General features: G+C 41.6%; 1 protein-coding gene across 1 annotated transcript in view; it reads right to left on the bottom strand.

Annotated features, from left to right (window-relative positions):
* NCAPG (non-SMC condensin I complex subunit G) overlaps nucleotides 1–23,260 on the bottom strand; it is a 28,902-nt gene that overhangs the window by 390 nt on the left and 5,252 nt on the right. Inside the window, exons 3-20 of the mRNA XM_075266140.1 lie at nucleotides 21,103–21,331; nucleotides 19,494–19,639; nucleotides 19,298–19,382; nucleotides 19,034–19,226; nucleotides 15,773–15,922; nucleotides 14,392–14,532; nucleotides 13,932–14,055; nucleotides 13,485–13,574; nucleotides 11,436–11,615; nucleotides 11,153–11,263; nucleotides 10,912–11,031; nucleotides 9,094–9,360; nucleotides 8,532–8,713; nucleotides 7,077–7,251; nucleotides 6,805–6,966; nucleotides 5,747–5,876; nucleotides 2,868–2,939; nucleotides 2,004–2,073 (exon numbers count right to left, since the gene is read on the bottom strand). Of these exons, the coding sequence (XP_075122241.1) occupies nucleotides 2,004–2,073; nucleotides 2,868–2,939; nucleotides 5,747–5,876; nucleotides 6,805–6,966; nucleotides 7,077–7,251; nucleotides 8,532–8,713; nucleotides 9,094–9,360; nucleotides 10,912–11,031; nucleotides 11,153–11,263; nucleotides 11,436–11,615; nucleotides 13,485–13,574; nucleotides 13,932–14,055; nucleotides 14,392–14,532; nucleotides 15,773–15,922; nucleotides 19,034–19,226; nucleotides 19,298–19,382; nucleotides 19,494–19,639; nucleotides 21,103–21,331 (2,627 nt within the window). The remainder of the gene's footprint in view (nucleotides 1–2,003; nucleotides 2,074–2,867; nucleotides 2,940–5,746; nucleotides 5,877–6,804; nucleotides 6,967–7,076; nucleotides 7,252–8,531; nucleotides 8,714–9,093; nucleotides 9,361–10,911; nucleotides 11,032–11,152; nucleotides 11,264–11,435; nucleotides 11,616–13,484; nucleotides 13,575–13,931; nucleotides 14,056–14,391; nucleotides 14,533–15,772; nucleotides 15,923–19,033; nucleotides 19,227–19,297; nucleotides 19,383–19,493; nucleotides 19,640–21,102; nucleotides 21,332–23,260) is intronic.

Genomic DNA, 23,260 nt, shown 5'->3' with positions numbered 1-23,260 from the left:
TAATAAGCCTCTACCGCCTCTGTATAAACCTGAATATTACATCTTTTTGTGACAGAGTATCACAAAATCATGTTATTTTGGCTTTAGTATAACTTACTTTACTGTAAAGAATAGCACATTCTGCCTCACCGTTGTTTTTTTTTTTTCAGCTGATGCCTCTGTACATATATCCATAGACTGCAGTTTATTCTATATATGCAAATCTTTTTGAAAATATACCTCCAAAAGACACAGCAAAATATAGTGTAAAGGTACTCTTACCCATATAAAGCTTTCCAGCATTACACAAAAAGACCACCAACTTACATACATAATATAAGAGAATAGTCTTTTGCATATAAAGGCAAAGAAAGAAATAGAACTAGTGGAAGAGCTTATTCTCTCGAGCATGAAATACTGCTGTAAAATAAATTCTCTAGATTCTCTATAAAGGAAGCCTAAACACAGTAAATGGTCAAAAAAGTAAAAATGTCTGCTGGGAGCAGCTCTGAGCTGTGTATGTCTGACAAGTAACGGAGCTCCTCAGATAGGGGAGGGGGGGGAGGTCAGAGCTCTGGGATTTCTGAGCTCTTATTAGTCAGTTTAATTGACTTTGGCTGATAAGGACTGAGATAGGGAGTCCGGTACCTCTGTATGTAATGCAAACTGATTCAAATCCAGCTCTGCTACATCAGCTTCATACTGTGGTAATTCATTTACAACCAATCCCTCATTACTGACTGCAAACATAGCAGATAGCAGAGCAAGTGAAACCCCGCCCACCAATGTGCCGAGAAAACCAGGAAGTGAACAGAGCAGACAGCCTGCAGGTTAGTGAACAAGCGTAATGGGAATACCCCTTTAAAAGGTGCTGTCCAGGATAAATCTACATTTTAACTATAAGCCCCCTCCAACCTTCTAAAGAACATGTTACTAATTTTTTTAAATGGTTTTACTGTAATATATGTAGATCATGTGACCTACATACTGTATATTACATTTTTTTACCTTTCCGCTAACGTTTCGGGGTCTCAGTTTAAGGGATACCTGTACCCCGGAACATCACTGGAATGAAGCCCGTCCTCAAGCCCCAATATACTTACCTGTTTCTCCTGTGGATATCTGGATCCCCGGACGCCATTGCTGGAAGGTCACCTCTCCATTGTGTGTGCCGGCCGCCCATGCAAGCGCAAAACTGTGGGCTGCCTTTACACGTCACAAAAAGGAGGATGACGTCCCAGGTCAGGAGCTAAAGGAAACAAAGGCAAGTGTAATGGGGCTGGGGAAGTGGGTCAAAGAGGAGGTGCCGGCGAACACCTTCCCAGAATGGGCGGCAGGGATTACAGAGTTGGCAGTCAATGACCGCTGGACTACTAAGAAAGAAGGCAAGGACGGTTTGCTATCATTCCTGCTTTCCCGGTCACTGTATACACAGTGTTCAATGAGCGCTGTGTATACAGCTATGGGAGCTGCTATGATGAGACATCCCCCTGGCCTGACCGTTGTGTGATCCGCCGGAGGCTGGGAACTGCAGTAACCATTATGCTATATGGAAACCCAGAAATTACTCAAAATACTACTAAAAGGTATTTGGGTGCACTTATTAACCTAATAATAGCACTAACAGTTTTTGGAAGAAAAAAAAAAAAAATGCCTGGAAGACCCCAGTACTCCCCTTTCTCTGGTCCTCCTTTTCCAGTGACAACATGTCCAGTTTTCTGTTTTAAGATCCCTGGCTGATGTCAGTAATGACGTCCTGTTTGTGAATGTTGTAGTCAATTACAAGACTCCGTGGTGACCTCTTCACAAACAGCAAGTCTCATGCCATTTACGATGAGGTCACCACCGAGACCAGTGACTGGCTGCAGAGGTCACCTGGCACAATGGGACGTCATTCCTGACATCAACTGGGGATCTGTAAGCAGAAGACTGAAATCTCTGTATTAAAAACTCAGCCATGCCTCCCCTAATGATAGCACAAGTAATGAGATTAGGTGACAAAAAAAAAAAGTTGGGTATCATACGTTTCAGTCCCTGGATCTGTACTTCTGCTGCTCTTTTTCCTTGTGCTTGCCGAAGATACTTTCTTGCGCCCTGCAAATGATAAAAAATACTTTATGACGCAACTTGACACTTAAATGGGTAGTCTGGTAACAACTACTAAAAGGAGGTAATTTAATGAAGAATGCATCCTCTAGAAGCATAAATAATGCAATATTATCGACCTCATAGTGCCCTGTGCATACAAGCGTGTGCAGCCGATTATCAATACCACTTAAAGAGGACATATCACCTCTACTTAGTCCAGCTCTTTGTATCAGTTAATAGCTGCTGCTCCACTGATTCCGGCACAGTTGGAAATGTTTTCACTAGCCCTAGTGCTGTTAGTTTTGGTACCTGATATGTTATATAGGCTCAGTACTGTCAGGAGGGCGGTGTCAGGCAGGAGCAGACAAGGGATGTGATTCTGAGCTCTGACACTGGCTGCCTCTGATTGGAGCTCTGAGTTAGACCCTTTTTCCTGCTCCTGTCTGCAGAGTCTACGTGGCATATCAGGCACCAAAACGAACTAAGCTTGTTGCTCAGGAACAGTGGGGGCTAGAGGAAAAGATTCTAAATGTGCCCTAACAGATGCTGGGAGGCAAAGATTGCTACAGGATGCTGAAATAGCAAGCATCCTGCAGAGTCCACGGCTCCAGACGTCCCACTGATTAGGCCCATTTATCTTCTCTTCATTGGCATGCCGTGGCGGAGAGTCCGAGGCTGGAAAATGAGGAGGAATCCCTCCCTCGCTTTCCACCATGTGAACGGCCCCTATTAGGCCCCTTAGGATTCTGAAGAAGAAAAAAAAAACCACAACATTATCGAGTAATATGGTAAACACATACCACCTCTGGTAGCTCGGCTTTTCACAGTCTTTTGCTCCTCGAACACATCATCGTTTCCATCATTCTGATTGCCTAAAAGACACAACAAAACCGAAGAGTCAGAGAAAGGAACCAAACACAATTACTTAAGACACACCAAGCATTAGACGAGCTCCAGTTCTTTCCAGCTGTTTTTTTTGGGAGGGCTGACAACCATTGTGGTCATAAACAAAGCACCTAATTTGATATGTAAATCTAACTAGTTCAACGTTGCTGGGTGACTAGGAGTAGGCAGATTTTCTAATGAGAACTGCAGGAAAATTAAAGGAAAGCAGTAGTGAGATATCCTCCCTTTATTATTTTACCACCATATTCCATAGCTCTATACAGATGATGCTCATCCACATTGGGACTCAGCCCACAAATTCCAAATTAATCTATGAGGTTGTATTTAGGTTGATGGCAAGTGTGTGAGGTCAAACGGGCTTTCCAAGGAAATCAAAGTACCCTCCAACTATAGGATAGGAAATAAATGGCAGATCAATGGTGCTGCAACTGCTCAGACCCCCACTGATCACGCGAATGGGAGCAGTTGTCAGCCATTCAGTTTAATGGGCGGGCTGGAAAAGGCCATTTCCACTGCACCTATTGAAATGAATGGAGCGGCATGTATGCTGTCCGACCACTGCTCCATTCAGAAAGTACCCCATACTCCTAATTGGTCCAGTATGGTTGCAGGAATTAACCCTTCAGATAACTTAATCAAATGTGATCGAGGCATCGGATCACCAGCGATGCATCACCATCACCAACAAGATCTGGGGGACCAACCTATATCCAGGACAGCTTGGAGCCTATTGATTTTCTATTACAGACTGTAACAGAAGGAGAAGGATTTCTCTATATACATTTTGTTTTTGTTGTTACAAATAATATTTGCAGTTTTGTTAGGACTGAACCTAAAGTGCTACTATTATACTGCGGGGTCTGTTCATGAAAAAAAAAAAAAGAAAACCATAGCTTTTGACATCACATGATGCAGAGATCCAATCAGCGGTCACCGACGTCAGCCAGAAGCGCAGGGGAGGCGAGTAACACTGTTTTTTTCATATGTTTCCTCACCTCCCCATGCCCTCCGCTTATTATATTTTGGGATCTGAAGAGACACCACAGTATAATAGCAGTTTCGGTTCAGCAGTGTTCTGTCTGAACGAAACTGTGAGATTCGTCTGCAAGGTTCACCTGACAAAGTTTGCCCAACACTTAATCATACTATGAAGGGAGCATGACCTAAATCTCCATTAGTCGTAATCGAGGTAAAATGCCCTATATACAGAATACTAAAAAACAAATAAAAAATAAATTATAGGAGTCTGACTATGGTGGCTCAAAGTATTTTTTTTTACTTTTTTTTTTTTTTTTTTAAGTTTAGGATTTTTGAAGCGGGCCTTTTACTACTTCCACCAACTCTAGTACTTGGCATCTGTTAAAAGGTGCCACTCCACTGATTCCAGCACAGTTGGGAATGGTGGAGGCTAGAGAGAATTCCAAGTAAGAAGTGCAGATTGATGCCTTGTGTGCCTTTTTTTAACTGTAATTTTTATTAATGATGATTTTTATGTGAGATACAACATTCTGGTGGGCAGTTTAGGGGGCAAAGGGGGATCCACGCTCCTACAGTTCAAAAGGTATGTAAATGGGTCCAGAGAAACACCCTGGAGAAAGAGCGAGTCTATCAATACTTTGACCTCCCTTCCAGAAACCAGAATCAAGAGGCACTCCCAAAAAACTATGATACAGAGTCCACGGTGTGTTATGACAACACCAGCACCTCCAAGGAATTGCCGGGTTCAAAGATGTGCTAGTTAAGCTCTGGATAGTCAGGCAGGGGGTGTGATTCAGAGCTTCAAGGGGCTCTATCAGCAAAATCATGCTGAAAGAGCCCCACATATGCGTGCATAGCCTTTAAAAAGGCTATTCAGGCACCGCTAAAGTTATATGAATCTACCCCCCAGTTTTAAAATAATACCCTGAAAAAGAACGTGATCTACTTACGCATCGTGCACACTGGGTGGGCATTCAGGGTGCGCCGTCTTCTTCATCCACGCCTCCTCTTCCTCCGATGTCCTCGGGTCCCATCCTCCTCCGGCGCTTGCGAACTGACACTGATAAAAAAAAAAATAGCCTGGGCACCTGCGCAGAAGTATGCAGCTTCTACTACGGCTACTGCGCAGGCGCCCAGGCCATTTTTTTTATCAATGTCAGTTCGCGAGCGCCGGAGGGAGACGGGACCCAAGGACATCAGAGGAAGAGGAGGCGTGGATGAAGAAGACGGTGCACCCTGAATGCCCACCCAGCGTGCACGATGCGTAAGTAGATCACATTCTTTTTTAGGGTATTATTTTAAAACTGGGGGGTAGTTTAATATAACATTTAGGTGCCTGAATAGCCTTTTTAAAGGCTATTCACGCATATGTGGGGCTCTATCAGCATGATTTTGCTGATAGAGCCCCTTTCAATCACAGGCAGCCAGTGTAAGAGCTCAGAATCACACCTCTTGTCTGCCCAGTCTGACACTGCCCACCTGATAGTACAGAGTCTATATAGCATATCAGGCACCAAAACTAACAGTCTTGATTGCTCAGAAATCTAGGGGCTAGAGTGAAGATTCCGACTGTCAGAATAGAGTGGAATAGCAGCTATTAACTGATGCAACTGCAGTGGTGAAAGGTCCTCTTTATGGTGCTAAAAAAAAACCAAAAAGTATAAAAAATAAAAAAAAAAATTGTATTACTAATTAGAATTGACTGCAAAAAACAAAACAAAAAAAAATAAAAAATGGGTGCAATGGAAAAGGCTGTTTTCCTATTGAATGACATGCCTCTAGTGTGGTGCCTTACCTTCCTCGTTTTCTTGTTCATTAGTAGCATTGCTTTCCTGAGATCCGGCAACCTGCTCTTTTGGAATCTTGTCACCAACCTGCATCTTGACCTTTTCTATTGCTCTCACACAAACTCTATCAGTAATGTCCTGAAACAATGTTAAAGTTCAAAAATGAAGAAAAAAAAACAAAAAACCCTCAACGGTTATGTTTTACAGCAGACATGAAACAGTATTATGATCAAAAAGAGCACTTAGTGCATTATTGTGCTGCCTGGCCCAGGACTTTCTATTTTCTCTGCTATCCAGGGGTATTAAATGTCTCCTACTGCTGGGCTATTGATTCATTTCAGAATATATCTATATTATATATAATATTATATATTATATATATATAATATTATAAAGCAATAGAATGAGAAAAATGATAAATCTGGTTGCTTACAGCTCCCAATAAGGGGGGCCCAAAGACATATTTATTCACTACAAATCTGAGTTGTAAGTATCTATACACAGATAAGGGAAGCAAAGATGTAACCTCATGAAATATAAACAATAAAAATTGGCCTGTATTTGGGTGGAGTTACTTTTTGGCCGGGGCCCCCTTGTTGCAAAAAAACAAAACAAAACAAAAAAAAAAACACTGTGTTTTGCATTACCTGCAATCTGGATAGGACTCGGGCTAATCCTGTCCACACATTGCAGAATAATGTCTGCAGTGAAAATGCTGTGATTTAAAAAATACGTGGGTTTTGGGAATAGCAGCATGTCAGTTATACGTAAGGAAACAGATGTTTTCCGTATAAACATAATAGAGGAAGAAAATTTTTGGCTTTGGCTCGCTACGTGGTGATTTAGCCTTTAGCAGGATTGTGGAGGTGACCAGCAAAACCACCAACTCCAATTCCTTCATAAACAGCTGGCAGCCATTTGTCAGACAGAGGCAGTAAAGCTCCTCTGATTCACAAAAATAATAGTGATTGACTTTTTACCCCAAAACCAACCCCAACTCCACAAGGCTGCTTTTTAAGGCAGCAGTGAAATTATGTATACTGTGTGTAAACAGCAACACCCTTACCTCCAGCGCAGTGTCCAGTATGGGAACCAGGTCTTTTGCAAAATCTTTTGACAGCTCGAGGGAACACAGTGATTTTGCATACACACGAACATCAGGAGAAGTGGGGTCATTTATTATTTCATTGCAAATCCTTAGAGACAGGTTGTCATGAACTGTGGAGATCTGAGAGAGTAGAATGACACAAATTATGTTAGTATGCAAAGTCATTGATACAAAGCCCTAAATCAACCTATCATAAATCCATCAGAGCCAAGATTACGGTATACAGTCACCTGGTAGTCCTGAGAGTTCTTCGCTTGCTGCTTTAGTCCACTTGGTCTTGTAAGATCTACAAGGAGTTCAGCAACATTGGAAACATCAACATCAGCCAGCGGTGAGGAGGCTGGGGCATTAAATAGTGTTTGTAGAGTGGGAAGGAAAGCGTCAGCGAAGCACTCCTGGTTTGTTCTATGGAGAAGAATTGCATGGAGAATATTTCAGATAAAATGTCAAAGTGGAGCCTGCACTGGCCAAATTTTTAGTTTTTTGCAACGAATACACAGATAAGACACCTGGTGCCTCCTTTCAACCTTTATGGCATGGTTTCTCACATTCCTCATCGCTTGGGGCTGTTCCTCAGACAATAATGAAGGAACTGCACCAGAAAAAAAAAAAAAGGGGCCCTAGGTATATTAACCAAAGGAGTTCTTCAAATACATTAGCATAACCTTGGGAATTATTGGTTAGGAATGATTCATTTGGGCCTCCTCTGGAGCCGCAACAGTCGTGGCAGGTGCATTTTGGCCCTATTCTGATGCGGCTTCCTGCGTCAGAATCAGAACCATAATCCGCCATTCCGCGTCCCGTGTGAACTAGCCCTTACATAGTCAAAATGTACTTTTCCTGACACACCTACCATCACAGTAATGGTCCTTTTTTTCCACCTTGAAAAAATCAGAATAAAGGATAATAAAATTTACTTCTGCAATTATTAAAATCTATTTTACAGGTCTGACTGAGTTACAAAGATGAAAAATTGTTGTTTTACCCCTGGAAGGTGAATTTGTAACCACATTGATAAGTCTGTCGAGGTCTACTGGTTTTGGGGCCACACCTCAGTATGCAAAGGCTAGCGCAATATCTGCAGATTGAAGCAGCTGTGGTTGAAAGTCAAAGTTTGGCTTTGGTTTGGCTCCAGCACCACAGTCATGGATACCATCTTTCTGTAGTGCATGCCTAATGGTTTCCACTGATACTAGTGCCCTTAAATTTACATTCAAGTCTGCAGTAATTTGTGGGAATGTAGTTTTGTGTGGTATTTTCTCCCATGCATCAAGCTTTGGCTTTTGATCACAGCTACGTATGTCTGTAGATGTCTAGCTAGTCTTGGCACATTATGATGTGATCAAAAACACAAAATTCGACACACCGATCAAGCTCAGCAACTGTGGTCCAAGGTGCCCCTACACCAAGAATCAATCTCCTTTGAAATCCCGTTAAGTCTGACGTCTCACATCCTGAAACACAAACAGGAATATTTAAAAGCTGCAATGAATGCTACATGACTGAAAAATATGGGAGTGTTTCCAGCAATGGTAGGTGTGTCAGGAAGAGTTCAACATGACCATGTAAAAATAGGGATTTGTGCATTATTTATCCAACCGCTGTAGATGTTCCTTGAAAAAGATAAACAGATTGGCATTAAGCGGTTGAAGTCAGGTAATTTCTGTGATAAATAAAAACCTTACCGACAAGAATAGGCAAATATAGGGAAGAAAACCCCCAAGCAGTGACGCAGTTTTGTATCCTCTTCTGTCACTGGATTGTACCAAAGTAAAATTAATCGAGATAAGAGCTTGGAACTGATCAGTCGTCCAGAAAACATAAGCTTTGCCAAGCCTTCAGCAGTTTCAGTCCTTATTTCTGGAATCTAAATATTAAAACAGAATATACAGTTAGAAATGTATTTAGAAATGTATATGTCACATATATGCCCTATGTGGAGTCTGCACAATCTCTGTGTATTGAATATTGTAGCTCCTCATATAGACATTTGTGAATCTTTTTCTTTCAAAGCATCAATACTGCCTTCTTACAGTTTTGTCGAGGCTGCTGTAAGAACAGGTCTTGAGGTACCAGATAGTTGCCTGTGCAGACAGCTTACAGTTTTCTGTTTGAGCAGACGACTGGGAACCAATAAATCACAAGGAGACATATGGTTTGTGGGACTGTGGACCCCTTGACTTTGTGATAGGTGATATATATTGTTTATTGGCAAACCCTTTTAATATCAGCGATAACACTACATACCTCGCTGTCCAGAAATTCTGAAAACAGAGTTAGAAGAGCATTTACAGCAGACACTTCTTTTTCTGCATCCTCCTCCTCTGTTTTCTTAGACTCGGATTCTTCAGTCTCTTCAGCCACTTCATTTATCTGCTCAGAATTGTTCTCAGGATTATTTTCAGCTCCCTCTGTCTTTGATTTTGAAAAAATTTCAAGTCCAAACAATAGGAGAAGGTCGATGACTGAGTTCAGGGCACTGGTCCTAACCTTGACCTCATCTAGTTGTGAAATCTGTAAGAGCCGCATTTAAAAGGTCAGAATACATAGTGGAAAAGATTTTCTAAAGCAACTCATCATTTAACCCCTTCCCGGGTGTTTAAATATGGCGGCCGCCATGAGGTTCAAAACCCCTAGAGGGTGTAATAAATGCAAAATAATATATGTATTCTACTTCCTACTAATATTATAAATGTGAAAATGTGTGTGTTTGGATGTTTGTTCCTCAATCACGCAAAAACGGCTGAACGGATTTGCCTACAATTTGGCACATATATAGATTGTAACCTCGATTAAAGATAGACTAATAGACATAGACTACTTATTATCCCGGTAAATGATCTCATTTCCCGACCGCTATGAACAAATTTATGTTCAGACTGCACTAAAGGACCCTTGATGACGTCATCACAGGTCCTTGAGACGTTCTCGGATAGGATCACGCTATTGTGTGGATGGAGCTACATGCTATTTTGTGGGCGGAGCTATATAGGATGAAACTGGACAGCGTGGAAGCTGCAGAAAATGGAGCCTCATGGAAGATCAGGAGAGTAGCAAACATGCAGCATGTGTGTGGGCAAGCCTCTGATGGGGGGGGGGGGGGGGGAGAACTGTGGCAAATTTCAGCAACAACCGTTCAGCCATTTCTAACACAGAAGTTGCTCAGACACTGCCATAAGAAAACCCCTGTAAGCCAAACTGCCAGATGTAGCAGAGCTTAGGCACAGCTAAGTATGTTCTCCATATGCAGAGATATGCATACAGGTGGGTATGCTGCCGAGAGAGCAGAGACGCGGGAGCAGGCAGATCATCACAACAGCAATTGGCTACATATAAGCGGACCATCACCAATAACATGTGGACGAAGTCGCGAGCAGATGCTATATATATATATGAAATTCACTTAACTACTGTGAAACACATACACATTAGGTATCCCTCTATCCAAAAGTGCTCAGTCTACAAATCTCTAAAAATATTTTCTCCCATACGGTAAACGCCATAGCGAAAAAAAAAAAAAAAAAAGTGACAAACCATTGTTGTTGTTTTTTTTCTTCACGGTTTTGCTTCTGATAAAAATTTGAATCAAAAGTGATCAAAGCAATAGCAATTCTTCAAAATGGTATAACTAAAAAGTACAGCTGGTACTGCAAAAAAAGGCACCCCCGTACATGGACGGATGTCAGAATATGGCGACTTTTAGAAAAAAAAAAAATTTTGGCACAGTTTTGGATTTTTGTTAAGGGGTTAAAACGTAAATAAAACCATATAAGTTTGGTATCCTCGGAATCTTAGGGGGCGTTCACACTACCATCTGTGTCCGACAGGTAGTGTCTGCTCCTAGTGTCCATTCAAAATCTGGCACGGACATTAGGAGCGGACACTAGCTGTGTCCGTGACACCTGTCATTTATTTAAATGGCGATCAGGTGCATTCTTTTGCACTCCGTGCCCTTCCTTCACTGTCCGCATGTAAAGATGTCCGACTTTTCAAGCGGACAGAAAAACCCGACATGTAGTACCAAGTACCATGTAATACCAACTGCTTATAACATTCTGAGCTCACCTGTAACAGTAGAGTTAAATGTTGTTTTGCAAACTCTTTGCTCTGTAACGCACAGCATCCAATGCATAAGACAGCCATGTTTCTCACAGAAGGATGAACATTAGTTATACCTGGTAAGATCTGCGACAAAGAAAAAAGCCAAATTGATGTTTTTGGGTTGGTTTTTTTTCACCATTACTGCAACGACATTGTAAATTAATTAAATTGTCAAAAGACGATGACCCAGCCAGTACCCACTTACCAAAGACTGAATAATCTCATTCAATGTTCCTCCAAGTCCTTTACAAAGCGAGACGTGCTTTAGTAGTTCATTGCACATGATCAGGCACTTGAGAAGTGTTTCAGGGTCATTCTGTAGAAAAAAGAAATTGCACCATTTGCAAAGGAGTTCAGATACTTCTAAGACTAAAAATAAAGCAATATAAATTTTTAAAAAATTATATTATGAATACTTATTAAATATACTGTTAATAAAAAAAAAAATATTATTAATAAATAAAAAAAAAAAAGAAAAACAAACAGACCTTTTCCACACGGACTTCTTTAAGTTCTGGTTCCTCTGCCTCTTTAATCAGCTGAGCTTTTAGATTTTCCAGCTCTGCCACTTTTCCCTTTAATTCGGAGGCACGGCTGAAGTCTTGTGCATTAATGGAATCTTCTAGAGCTTGCTTGGCTTCGATGAGTTGCACTTTTACGTCTGCAATCTGTATTATGGAACACACACAAGACGCTTTTAAGCAAGAGGGAAAAAAAAAAAATAAAAAATGATGATGGTCTTGATGTCTTCTAGTCATAGGAGGCTAGCAGTGCTAGACCTCTCCGACTGCTTCCTTAATGATTAGGCTAGGACTTGGTGTTCCCCCCTCTCTATCAGTATGTCTTTGGGGTGTGGGAGGAAACCCACGCAAACACGGGGAGAACATACAAACTCCTTGCAGATGTTGTTCTTGGCAGGATTTGAACCCAGGTCTCCAGCACTGCAAGACTGCAGTGCTAACCACTGATCTACCGTGTTGCTTGTGTAGTGGCATTCTGTCCCTCTCAGACATCAATGCTCTTTATTCACTGTGTAGCCGGCTGCCTTCTACATTCCCTTCACAAGCTGTTGTAGAGATACATGATTTTAATGCAACTCTCCTCTGGTGATGTAGGGTGCAAAATGCTTGAGGAGCTTGTACTAGCCAGCTGATCAAGTTGTATTATCCAGGGGAGGAAGCAATTGGCTGGAACTGCATAAAACATGCCGCAGATGACCAAAACACTTGCTGTAAAACCTGAGATATGTTTCAGCCTGTGACATGCTTTGCCTAAGAAGCTCTCGTAGAATCAGTCATGTGGACAATGGGAGAAAGCTGGCTTGCGAAAAATTGACAACATGGTATTAAAGAGGACCTTTCACCATGTCCGGGCATATGCAGTTCTATATACTGCCAGAAAGCTGACAGTGCGCTGAATTCAGCGCACTGTCGGCTTTCCCGATCTGTGCCCGGTGTGAAGAGCTTACGGCCCGGTACCGTAGCTCTTCTATGGTCAGAAGGGCGTTTCTGACCATTGGCCAGAGACGTCCTTCTGCCTCGCGGCGCCAATCGCGCTGTGCTGTGGAGCGGGGAGGAACTCCCCCTCCCTCTGCTGATAATGCTCGTCTACGGACGAGCTGTGTGAGCAGAGGGAGGGGGCGTTCCTCCCGGCTCCACAGCACAGCGCGATTGGCGCTGCGAGGCAGAAGGACGTCTCTGGCTAATGGTCAGAAACGCCCTTCTGACTGTAAAGCGCTACGGTACCGGGACCGATAGCGCTTTACACCGGGCACGGATCGGGAAAGCCGACAGTGCGCTGAATTCAGCGCACTGTCAGCTTTCTGGCAGTATATAGAACTGCCTGTGCCCAGATATGGTGAAAGGTCCTCTTTAAACATAACTACTTTTGGTTCTAGTCTTCCTTTACATCTACACTATGTTGAATAAAGGATTCAAGTACATCAGTGTGCCGTCTTAGGTTTTAGTCTTGATTAGGCTTCTATGGGCTAGTCCGTTCCGCAAACACTGAACAGAATAGGATCTGTTATATATTTCGCGGCGCGGACTATTGGCCCACACACTGATCAGTGGAAATAATGGTCGTGTGCATATGCCCACAGAAATGAATGGGTCAGTGTGCTGTCCGGGAAAAACACGGATAGCACACTGATCTTGTCGTCTGCAAGAGGCCTTAAAGGGATTTTCCAAATAAGGCTAGGTTCACACCTGCGCCTTTAGTTCCATTTGTGGATTCTGTTCCCCATTCTGCTAAAAAAAAAAAAAAAAGTTTTTGGGCAGAAACCTGGTGAACTCCATTATAGTCTATCTTTTTAAGTGGATTAGGCTTCCGTTTCTCGGGTCCCCAAGCTGTCCAAAGATAGCAGAACGTAGGTGCGAACCTAGCTTAAACTAGAAAATACAGCGCAGGGTCGGCAGAATATAAAAATCCTCTGTGGACAGCCACTATAACGGAACAGAAGAAAAGCTAAACCACACATGTAAAACCAGCCTAATGTAAACACAAACGTATTGTATTCAAACGTCAGTCCGACTTACCTTAACCTGCAGTTTTCTAGATTGCCCAACATCTGGTGGGTTATCCACTGTAACAATTGGCTCTCTGAGCTCAGAAATTATTTCTGCTACCTGTAAATAACGAAAGGGAAAAATAAAAACACTGTATGACAAGCAATGCCTAAAACCTTCATATACTCTATGTCTATGTGTAAAGTCAGTATTACACACAGCAGCTGAATGTATAGGCCTAAAATTAAAAATATGGAGCGGATTCTGTGGTTACTTAGAAAAAAAATATTTAGTCATACAAAGGATATTTTCACTATTTTGGGAATAAAACCCCACTAAATAATATGTGGATTAAACCCACTGATATCATTCAACAGGATTGAAATATCCCTGGGGAAGAAACTATTAAATAAAAAAAAAAAAGATATATATTTTAAACTCAAAAAAGCAGAGCGCTGTAAGCCATATGCTACGTACAGTGAGAATTCTGCGGTCGTCGTCTTTCAGAATATCAAGTAAGATTTCCACAAGAGAAGATATAAAGGATGTCGGAACATTAGGCATGATGAGGATCTCCTGCATGACGGCAACAAGACGTTTTCTGCAAGGGAGGTGGGGGGGAATTAAAAAAAAAAAAAAGAAAAGAAATTAACTTCCCATGACACTGCTCACACCGGTCTCTATAGCTATACATTATATCTATGCCCAATATATAATCATATATACTGTTCATATATATTGTTACACCTTTTCACCTCCATTAAAGCTAATGCAGCATATTTACTGGACTTAAGTGTAAGGCTTCAGGCAGCATTTCGGCTTGCAAGTAACGCAAAAAAAATAAAAATAATAAAAAAAGAAGCACAATGGACTTGTGAGAAGATTTCTATAGCAAAAGGTAAAATGACATAATACCCAATAGGTTACTGTGACCTACCTCCCTCCTTCTTCACTGGTATCCAGGCATCCTATTATATGAATCAGCTGCTGGCCTATGAACGCTTTAGTCATCAGGTCCTCAATTTTAGTCATATCTGCCTTCTCATCCTCGGTGAGAACAGGAACTGTACGAAGATAACTAAGGTGAAACATATCACACGTGTCATCTCATTAGTTACTGTAGAAATAGTAAAATGTATAGAGAAGAAAGCAGAAAGAAAATGCATTCATACACTGAAGGAGCACTTTATTACTAGACTCTGGCTAGCAGCACGTTGGGCCTCCTTAGCCCTTTAGAAACGCACACTTTCATTACTTACATGGGAACAGCTTCATGCAGTTGCTGCAAATTAGATGAAGAACACCCTGTAATACCTGATCTAAGGAAAGGTCTGTAAGATTAAGATCTGGGGACCGCGAAAGCCAGGGAAATGAGGAAAGCTCAATCCATGACTATACAGCACTTGTGTCCTTGTGACATAGGGTAAACAGCTGCCACGAAGGGAAAAACTTGGTCAGGGACGATGCTTAGGCAAGGCCTACTGTCTTAGCGGCTATATTGGAGGTATCAGAAGAGCCAGGCTGATCCAGTAAAGCATTCCTCGCACCAATATTCTACACAAGAGGAAGGGTTTACTGACCCGTGCTTCGTCTGTGTCCATTACTCTGTTTTTTAATGTCTGTTGCTGTCAAACTATGACGAATGACAGCAACAGACATTAACAACAGTAGTGTGAATACAGCCTTGTGTGGAAGCTCCTGAACAAAATGTGGATTAGGTAGGGAGCTTTACCACATATTCCACACTTTGCTATACATAATGATCTTTTATTAGGTACGACTAGATATCAGAATCAGTAAATTATCATACAAATAATTAACGCTAGGTTCACACTAGCGTTTGGCAGTCCTTTCTGTGGTTTCCGTCTTCTGCATGCAGAAGACTGAAACCTGTCAGATCAGTCCGGCCGTGAGCGGTGGTGAGTGTTTTGTGCTCTCTGCCGCGAAACCATTTTTAAAAAATCGGACACAGAGTACTGCATGTCCGACTCTGTGTCCAATTTAAAAAAAAAAAGTTTCACGGCGGAGAGCATAAAACCCTCATTGGCGCTCACGGCTGGACATCTTTCAAACCCATTCAAATGAAAGAGTCCTGCAGGTTTCCGTCTCCTGCCGGGCGCAGATGTGAACGAGCCCTTACAGTGTTGCCTTTACTTCACATAATACAGGTAACCGTTCAATATCAATTGTTCTCACTGATTTTATGGCCCTCTTTTGCAAAATAGAAGCAAAAAAATTGGACTGCTTGTGCTAATTTGTAATCTATATATAAAAATTTAAAAAATTTGAACTAAAAAATAAATATGAAAATACTTTACCTCAACAAATACTCTACATACACAGCAGGCTCTGGTAAAATCTGCTCAAGTGCAGCCTCCCCCTCCTCGCCTTTTGACTTGAAGTACTCACAGAGCGCTTTCCAATACAATACATTTTCTGGACTCAAAGTGTCCAAGGGGATCAGTTTCCTAGAAAAAAAAACAAAAAACAAATCAATCCAAGGACCGAACACTGGTTTGCAGGTAGCTAAAAAATAACACACAGAAGACAAAAAAAAAAAATACTTCAATACAGGGTTCAGTTTTTCTACAATATGATACCATTGTACATCACAAAGCACACTAAAACCTTGAAACACTAACATCTAACCTATTATTTCCTTCTTCAGTCTGCTAACTTGGTTTCCATGACAAACTGGTGTGTAACCTGATTAAAACCAGACACAAAAAAAAAAAGTTAAGCTGCTCTGGTACATAAGAAAACATACTGTTGGATGATCTACACAGGTCTCCAAACTTAATATGGTTCATATTTCATCAAGGACTCCAATTTTACATTAAACCAACTTAATACAATACCGCAAAATGCTAGCAAACTGCCTAACGTGTGATTTACAACACAACCACTGGCTAGCCAGACACATATATAAGATATCACTGACACAATATCGCAAAATCAAGTTGTCTTGAAAACCTAGTTATCGTAAGACAGTGGTAACTAGATATCTCTCTCCAGGGGAAAGGCAAATAGGGACTCACCTGTACCTTATATCATAACCGCTCTTAAAAGTGTCCGGCTTATGCATACAACTGTGCATTTTATTTGCCATTGTGGATAAAAGTACAGACCCATACAAGTCACTGAACCATAAATTTCAATGGGCCCATACAGTGGAAATGAATTGACAGAGCTGCAAATACAGACAAGGTATAGGACCTGCTCCTTATTTTGCAGCTGTTTGGGGTGTTAGACTTAAAGGGGCTCTATCATTGGCAAGAGTAATTTTTAACTAATCACATCCTTGCATAGGCAATAGTGTTTGAATAAGTCTGTTTTTATTCATATGCTAATTAGCTTCTCCTCGTGCACAGGAAGTTGTCAGCCAGCTCTCCTCTCCCTGCTGTGTATGAAAGCAGCGAGGAGGAGTCAGCAGCAGCATCCTGTGCTGTATACACAGAAGATAGTGCATGAGGAGACTTCCAGGGTGCACGGAGAGGCTAATTAGCATATGACTATAAAACTGACTTAGTCAAAATCTACTGAGGCAATTTACATACAAAAGGTATGTGAGGAATAGCCTTTCTAAAGCCTATGCAAGGATGTGATTAGATAAAAATGAATTTTACCAATGAGAGAGCCCCTTTAAAGAGGACCTTTCATGGATTTGGGCACAGGCAGTTCCATATATTGCTGGAAAGCTGACAGTACACTGAATTCAGCGCACTATCGGCTTTCCCAATCTGTGCCCCGGGTAAAGCGCTATCGGTCCCGGTACCGTAGCGCTATAGTCAGAAGGGGGTTTCTGACAGTCTGTCAGGAACTTCCTTCTCTACAGCAGCACCTATCGCGCTGTACAGTGTGAGCGGGGAGGAACGCCCCCTCCCCTCCTGATAATACTCGTCTATGGATGAGCACTGTGAGCAGAGGGAGGGGGTGTTCCTCCCCGCTCACACTGTACAGCGCGATAGGTGCTGCTGTGGAGAAGGACGTTCCTGACAGACTGTCAGAAACGCCCTTCTGACTGTATAGCGCTTTACCCGGGGCACAGATCGGGAAAGCCGAAAGTACTCTGAATTAAGCGCACTGTCAGCTTTCCAGCAGTATATAGAACTGCCTGTGCCCAATCTGATGAAAGGTCCTCTTTAAGTCGCCATCTTGTATCACTTGACTCCATTTTGTCTGCCATGCATTTGTCTGTTTTAAACAGCCGTGTTCAAACTCAAAATATTTTTGCTGAATGAGCAGCCTTGAGACAATCTTCAAGGTTTAAGATAGTATTTTCTGGGTGCTTAGCCATGTATCTGGGAGTGAGGCCACAGTGTCCTTTGTTACCATGAAGGCCACACTCGGTGGCTAACACATTTCCACATGTTTCTACGTTTAATATAAATTTAGCTTATGCATATTAATCTTGTAATATCTTATGTTTGGTGATAACAGTTAGGTCTCATTAAAAAGGTCTTGTATGATTTCCAAGGCCATCTGAGCTAATATGGCTAGATGCCAAGATGGCGGACACCAGAGGCACACACAGTGTTCATGTGCTAAGTCACGCAGAAGGCCCATTCAGTTTTGAACCAATTGTATTGTATGCTTGATATGATGTAGTGTGTGATGTGTAAGCTGGCATAAAGCCATTATTTTCCTAAAAAGATGCCCGATACTTCTCAATAAATCGAATTCATTATACACACAACACATGTGCATGTGTCTTCTCTGAGCTCGAATTGATTACCTGATTAGAAACTCGATAACATATCTCAGGTTCCCTTGGTATCCCCAACAGGAGCAATAGCAACACCCTTATTATACCAAAGAGCTTATGTGCATATAAAAAAACTGAAATATCTCTATAACGCTGGGTTCACACCAGTGTTCAGGTCTCCGTTATCAGGTTTCCATCTTCTGCATGCAGAAGACGGAAACCTGTCATGCCGAGTCCGGCCGTGAGCGCCAGTGAGTGTTTTATGCACTCCGCAGCAAAACCGTTTTTTTTAAAACCGGACACAGAGTACTGCATGTCCGACTCTGTGTCCGGTAAAAAAAAAAAAAAAAAAAAAAAAAAAAAAAGATTTCTCCGCGGAAAGCATAAAACGCTCACTGGCATTCACGGCCAGACATTTTTCAAACCCATTCAAATGAACGGGATTGAAACATGCCTGCAGGTTTCCATCTCCTGCCCTGTTTTGTGCAGGAAACGGAAACCTGCAGAACGGAGTCCTGGGCGCAGATGTGAATGAACCCTTACAGATACTGATACACAAGGGGAAAACATGGTTGATTCAGGTGACCCTAACCTATCTGCAGTATTAGGTTGATGTGCTGGGCTCTGGTGACTGACTGACTACAGAATATTCTTTACCACATTCTACAAGTTTTTCAAATGGTTCTCATTTACTTTGTAGCCTTTTAAAAGATTCCCACTGGAAAAACTAGAAGTTAAGTTTCCATAGAAGTGCTGTACGTAATTTTGCAGTGACTGGAAGCACCAAGACAGCGAGTGGCATAACCAGAATGCTGGGAAACTGGGTGAGAAGAGCGATTTGGCTGGATATCCCTCCACAATACGGGTCTATTACCTTTCATCAATGTTTTTACACTTCTCCACAAGCTCACTGACAGAGGAAAGAGCAAACATTGCATTCAGCGCAGAAACCGCAACTTCTGGAGAATTTTCTACATCCAGCCGGTGAAGCAGCTCTAGGACGTTCCCCTCTGTGTACTTCAGCCAGGACTGTAAGAGTTTCTTCTGCATTATTTCTTTTACGGCCTCTGTAGAACAAAGGCTGTTAATATACACAGCCATATAGAAAAGTGCAATATACAGGACCCAGAACACTTACCCGATCTGTCATTCAGCCCCAGTTGCAGGAGGTTAACCCTTTGTGCAATTGTTAGTGCTCTTATATGGACCTTTTCTGCTAAAACCTGCGTTTTAAAAACAATAACAAACAGATCAAGAATGTATATGTTGGTAAATGCTTTACGCATAACGTACATGGTTCTTATATGTATATAAATATTCAACTACTACAGTACCTGATATGCAAGCTTTCTTACAAGCTCCTTCACATCCTTGGTCCTCCCAACAATCTTTGGCAAAGTCCTGGCAGATGGGGCAACACAAGACAACACTGCCCTCCGCACTTCTGCATTCAGATCATTTTCCAGCAGATGCATGTAAACTATAAAAACAAAGTAAAAATCAATGGCCCAATATTAACATAGAAAGCCAAAATAAGTGTGCAGGAGCAGCACCTCGGCCATTTATGATATATCCGCAGGATACCGTATATACTAGAGTATAAACCAAATTTTTCAGCACAGTTTTTGTGCTGAAAAAGCCCCCCTCGGCTTATACTCGAGTCAAGCTGCAATAGTAATGTATAGACCAGCTGCAATAGTAATGTATAGAATCTCCCATAAAATTGTGTTTTGGTTGTCTGTCTGCCCCTTCCCTGAGCTTGAGGACTGAGGGTTTTTTTTTTCCCCCACTTGGAATTCAGCCTGGCTGAATATAGGGTATCTGCAGTGCTCCTGTTCCGCCTGGAAGAGGTTAATAGGAGCACTGCAGATACCCTATATTCAGCCAGGCTGAATTCCAAGTGGGGGAAAAAAAACCCCCTCAGTCCTCAAGCTCAGGGAAGGGGCAGACAGACAACCAAAACACCCCCTCCCCTTCCCCAGCAACTACTGCACCCAAAAACTCAGACCATTTTAATTTTTGAAATTTTCCAGTAGCTGCTGCATTTCGGCTTATACTCAAGTATATACTGTACCCATAAACACCTGATCGATGAAGAAACTCAGTCCTATGTAGGGTACCTAGCAATGGGAAGAACATTCCAATTTTGGCTACTCAGAAAATGGGGTAACAAAATGGTAGTTGGGCAGCATTTCCATTTCGATGGGAGTGGTGGAGATAGCAAGAGTACAGTGCTCCACTGCTTCCAGTGCTCCCATTTAAATTAATGGAGAGAGGGTCACATTTACAGCTTCATTAAGAACAGGGGACAAAAACCCTCTGTTTTTGGGTGTCAGAGATAAAGTTTGCTTAAATGCAAAATCCTGTAATTTTTTTCTCTTATGGACCCACATGCGTAAGCTATATTTTGACGATTTAAGAGCACATTTCATCAGAAAATATACAAGGGCCCCCTTTGTGTATGCTTGGGTGGGGAGTTGTATGCAGCATCAGTCATGCCCATTTTATTTTGCAAAATAGTTGCTGACACACACTGCTGTGACACTATTCCATAAGACAGCTGTATATTTAGCACCAAACATAAGGCTGAAGGATGCCAAAACATTCTCTAAAGAATTATATAAATTAAAATAAATGAGCCGTCCTTGTAATGCAAGGACAGGCTTGGTCCTCCAGAGGGATGCTCTTTATAGCTGCTCTGTGCTGTAGCAAATTTATGAAGTTACTTACTGAGGAGCTCCCCCATCCCATATTGAAAAAATTTATAAAAAAGTTTAAAAAATTTGCAAGATTATATATATATATATATATATATATATATATATATATATATATATATATATTTATTTCTTTTTTTTAATTTATTTCTTTTTTTTTTTATGGGTATACAGCGGTCCATAAGATTTCAGAGTATTCCCATGTTAAGCAGCATTTCATTCTTACCATTGGTAACTGGGCAGTTGACATCAGTCGGGTCCTGAAGCCTGGCCAAAGCCAGTACTGCCTGGATCCGAACATTAGGTACTCTGTCTGTTATACGAATAAGCATGGCATCGTGTATCTTATCAAACAAATCATCGTCAATCAGAGCATTTTCAGGCAGGTTTACCAACAGCTTATAGATCAGTTGGCAAACTCTAAACCTCACTCCCATGCTGTTGGCAGCGTGAGACTGAAAGAAAACAGAAAAGTCAGAAATATTAAGATAAATTATTATACAGCTCATAAATTCACATGCTGAACATATTTTTAAAAAAAAAATATTTTTTCCATATCCCTTTCAAAGATCATCAGCGCCATCTAGTGTTTATATAGTGTCAAATCCAAGAAAGAAAAGGACCAGAAGGTTTTTTTTATTTTTTAATTTAAGAGGACAGATCTAAGAGCCCAGTGTCATGCATTATGTTAGACATTGTCAACTCGAGCATTTTGGAGTTTTGTATACTGAAATCCATTCGGAAGGCAGCATGGGGGTTCAGTGGTTAAGCTCTATTGCCCTGCAGGGCTGGAGATCTAAATTGGAATCTGGAGTTTGTATGTTCTTCCCATGCCCTCTAGGGTCTCCGGTTTACTCCCACACTCCTAAGAATATAGATTGTAAGATATACCATATATATATATATATATATATATATATATATATATATATATATATATATATATATAGCTCACACTAACTAGATGACCAACTTGATACAAGAAAGTAAAGAAAAGTAGCTCGCAATCTATATGGGATAGTAGGTGAACACAATAGGTGTGGGTGACAGTTACGCAAATAGTAACAGCAAGAGCAGAGTTAAAGGGGTTGTCCAGGATAGAATTATGTTTCTACACCAAGATAAATACCTCCCACCCCCGCCAAAATTCAATTCACTTCAGCTTATTTAACAAAAAAAAAATTTAAAAAAATAAATACATTTTCAGATTTTCTAGCTAGAGCTAGAATGCCAGCTCTATTGTACAGGCGCTGTCAGACATCAAAGAGGAGGATAAGCCGGCCCCATAGAAGGAAGTGATCTCGCTGCCCAAAAGATCCAGACAGGAAGACAGGCAAGTATAATGGGGTGGAATGAGTTAGTTAGTTGGGAAGGGTTAGTAATGAAATCACTGAAAACACTGCTAAAAAGGTATTTGGGTGCACTTATTAATAGCACTGACTTATTTTTGCCAAGAAAACCCCTTTAATGTATGCTACATGCTATTCTAAAGAGGTGAGTCTTCAGGTTGCGTTTTAAGGTTGAGATTGTGGGGGACAGTCATATATATCTATATCGTGGTAGTGAGTTCCAGAGTATGGGGGAAGGACATCGGAGAAATCTTGGAGTAGTTTGTTTCAAGTCTAAACAGAAGAAAAGGGCATGGATTTTTGCAGACTCCAGGGTGAGGAAAGTGCAGATATGAGATAGGTTTTTGAGATGTAAGTGGTAAGTAGCAAGAGTTTGGATGTGTGCCTCGAAAGACAAGGCATTATCAAAAATTGTGAGACTGGTGAGAGAGTGGATTCCTCTACTGTCATTGATAGATCTGGTAGTGGGGCCGAGCCAGATGTTGGATAGATGAACTGTTTTATCCAGGTTGAGATTTAAGTGGGAAGGCACTTGGACAGTAATGTCTAAGCCAAACATATATTTAAGTATCATCAGCATAACAGTGGTACTGAAAGCCATGGGATTTTTTTAAGTTACCCTAGGCCCAAGGGGTTGATGGAGTAGAGTAGGGGGACCTAGGACAGAGCCTTGTGGGGCACTGGCAAGGAGTGAGTGAAGTGAAAAGGTGGCGTTTGAGTGATCGTGGATCTGCCTCACCCAGAGAATACAACGAGAAAAGGATTTTACAGAGTACGAAAATACATTTTTCCTTGCTTATTGGGGGGGGGGGGGGGACAGCACCATGGGATAATCTAAAGCAATTTCACAGCCATGTGGGCAACCTAGCGCACAGCAGATTGCAGAACCTTACGACCCAAACTGGCATCAGCAGAGGTCACAGAATGGATCTGGTAAAAAAATAGGGAAGGTGTGGATGGAGGCCCAGGTAGCAGATTTGCAGACATGGGCAACAGAAGCCTGATGCCGAATAGCCCAGGAGGCTCCAACAGCTC

This window comes from Leptodactylus fuscus, chromosome 1, assembly GCF_031893055.1.
Source record: "Leptodactylus fuscus isolate aLepFus1 chromosome 1, aLepFus1.hap2, whole genome shotgun sequence".
NCBI lineage: Eukaryota > Metazoa > Chordata > Amphibia > Anura > Leptodactylidae > Leptodactylus > Leptodactylus fuscus.
Note: the sequence above shows the minus strand (reverse complement) of the source record. Positions and strands in the feature narration are given on the sequence as shown.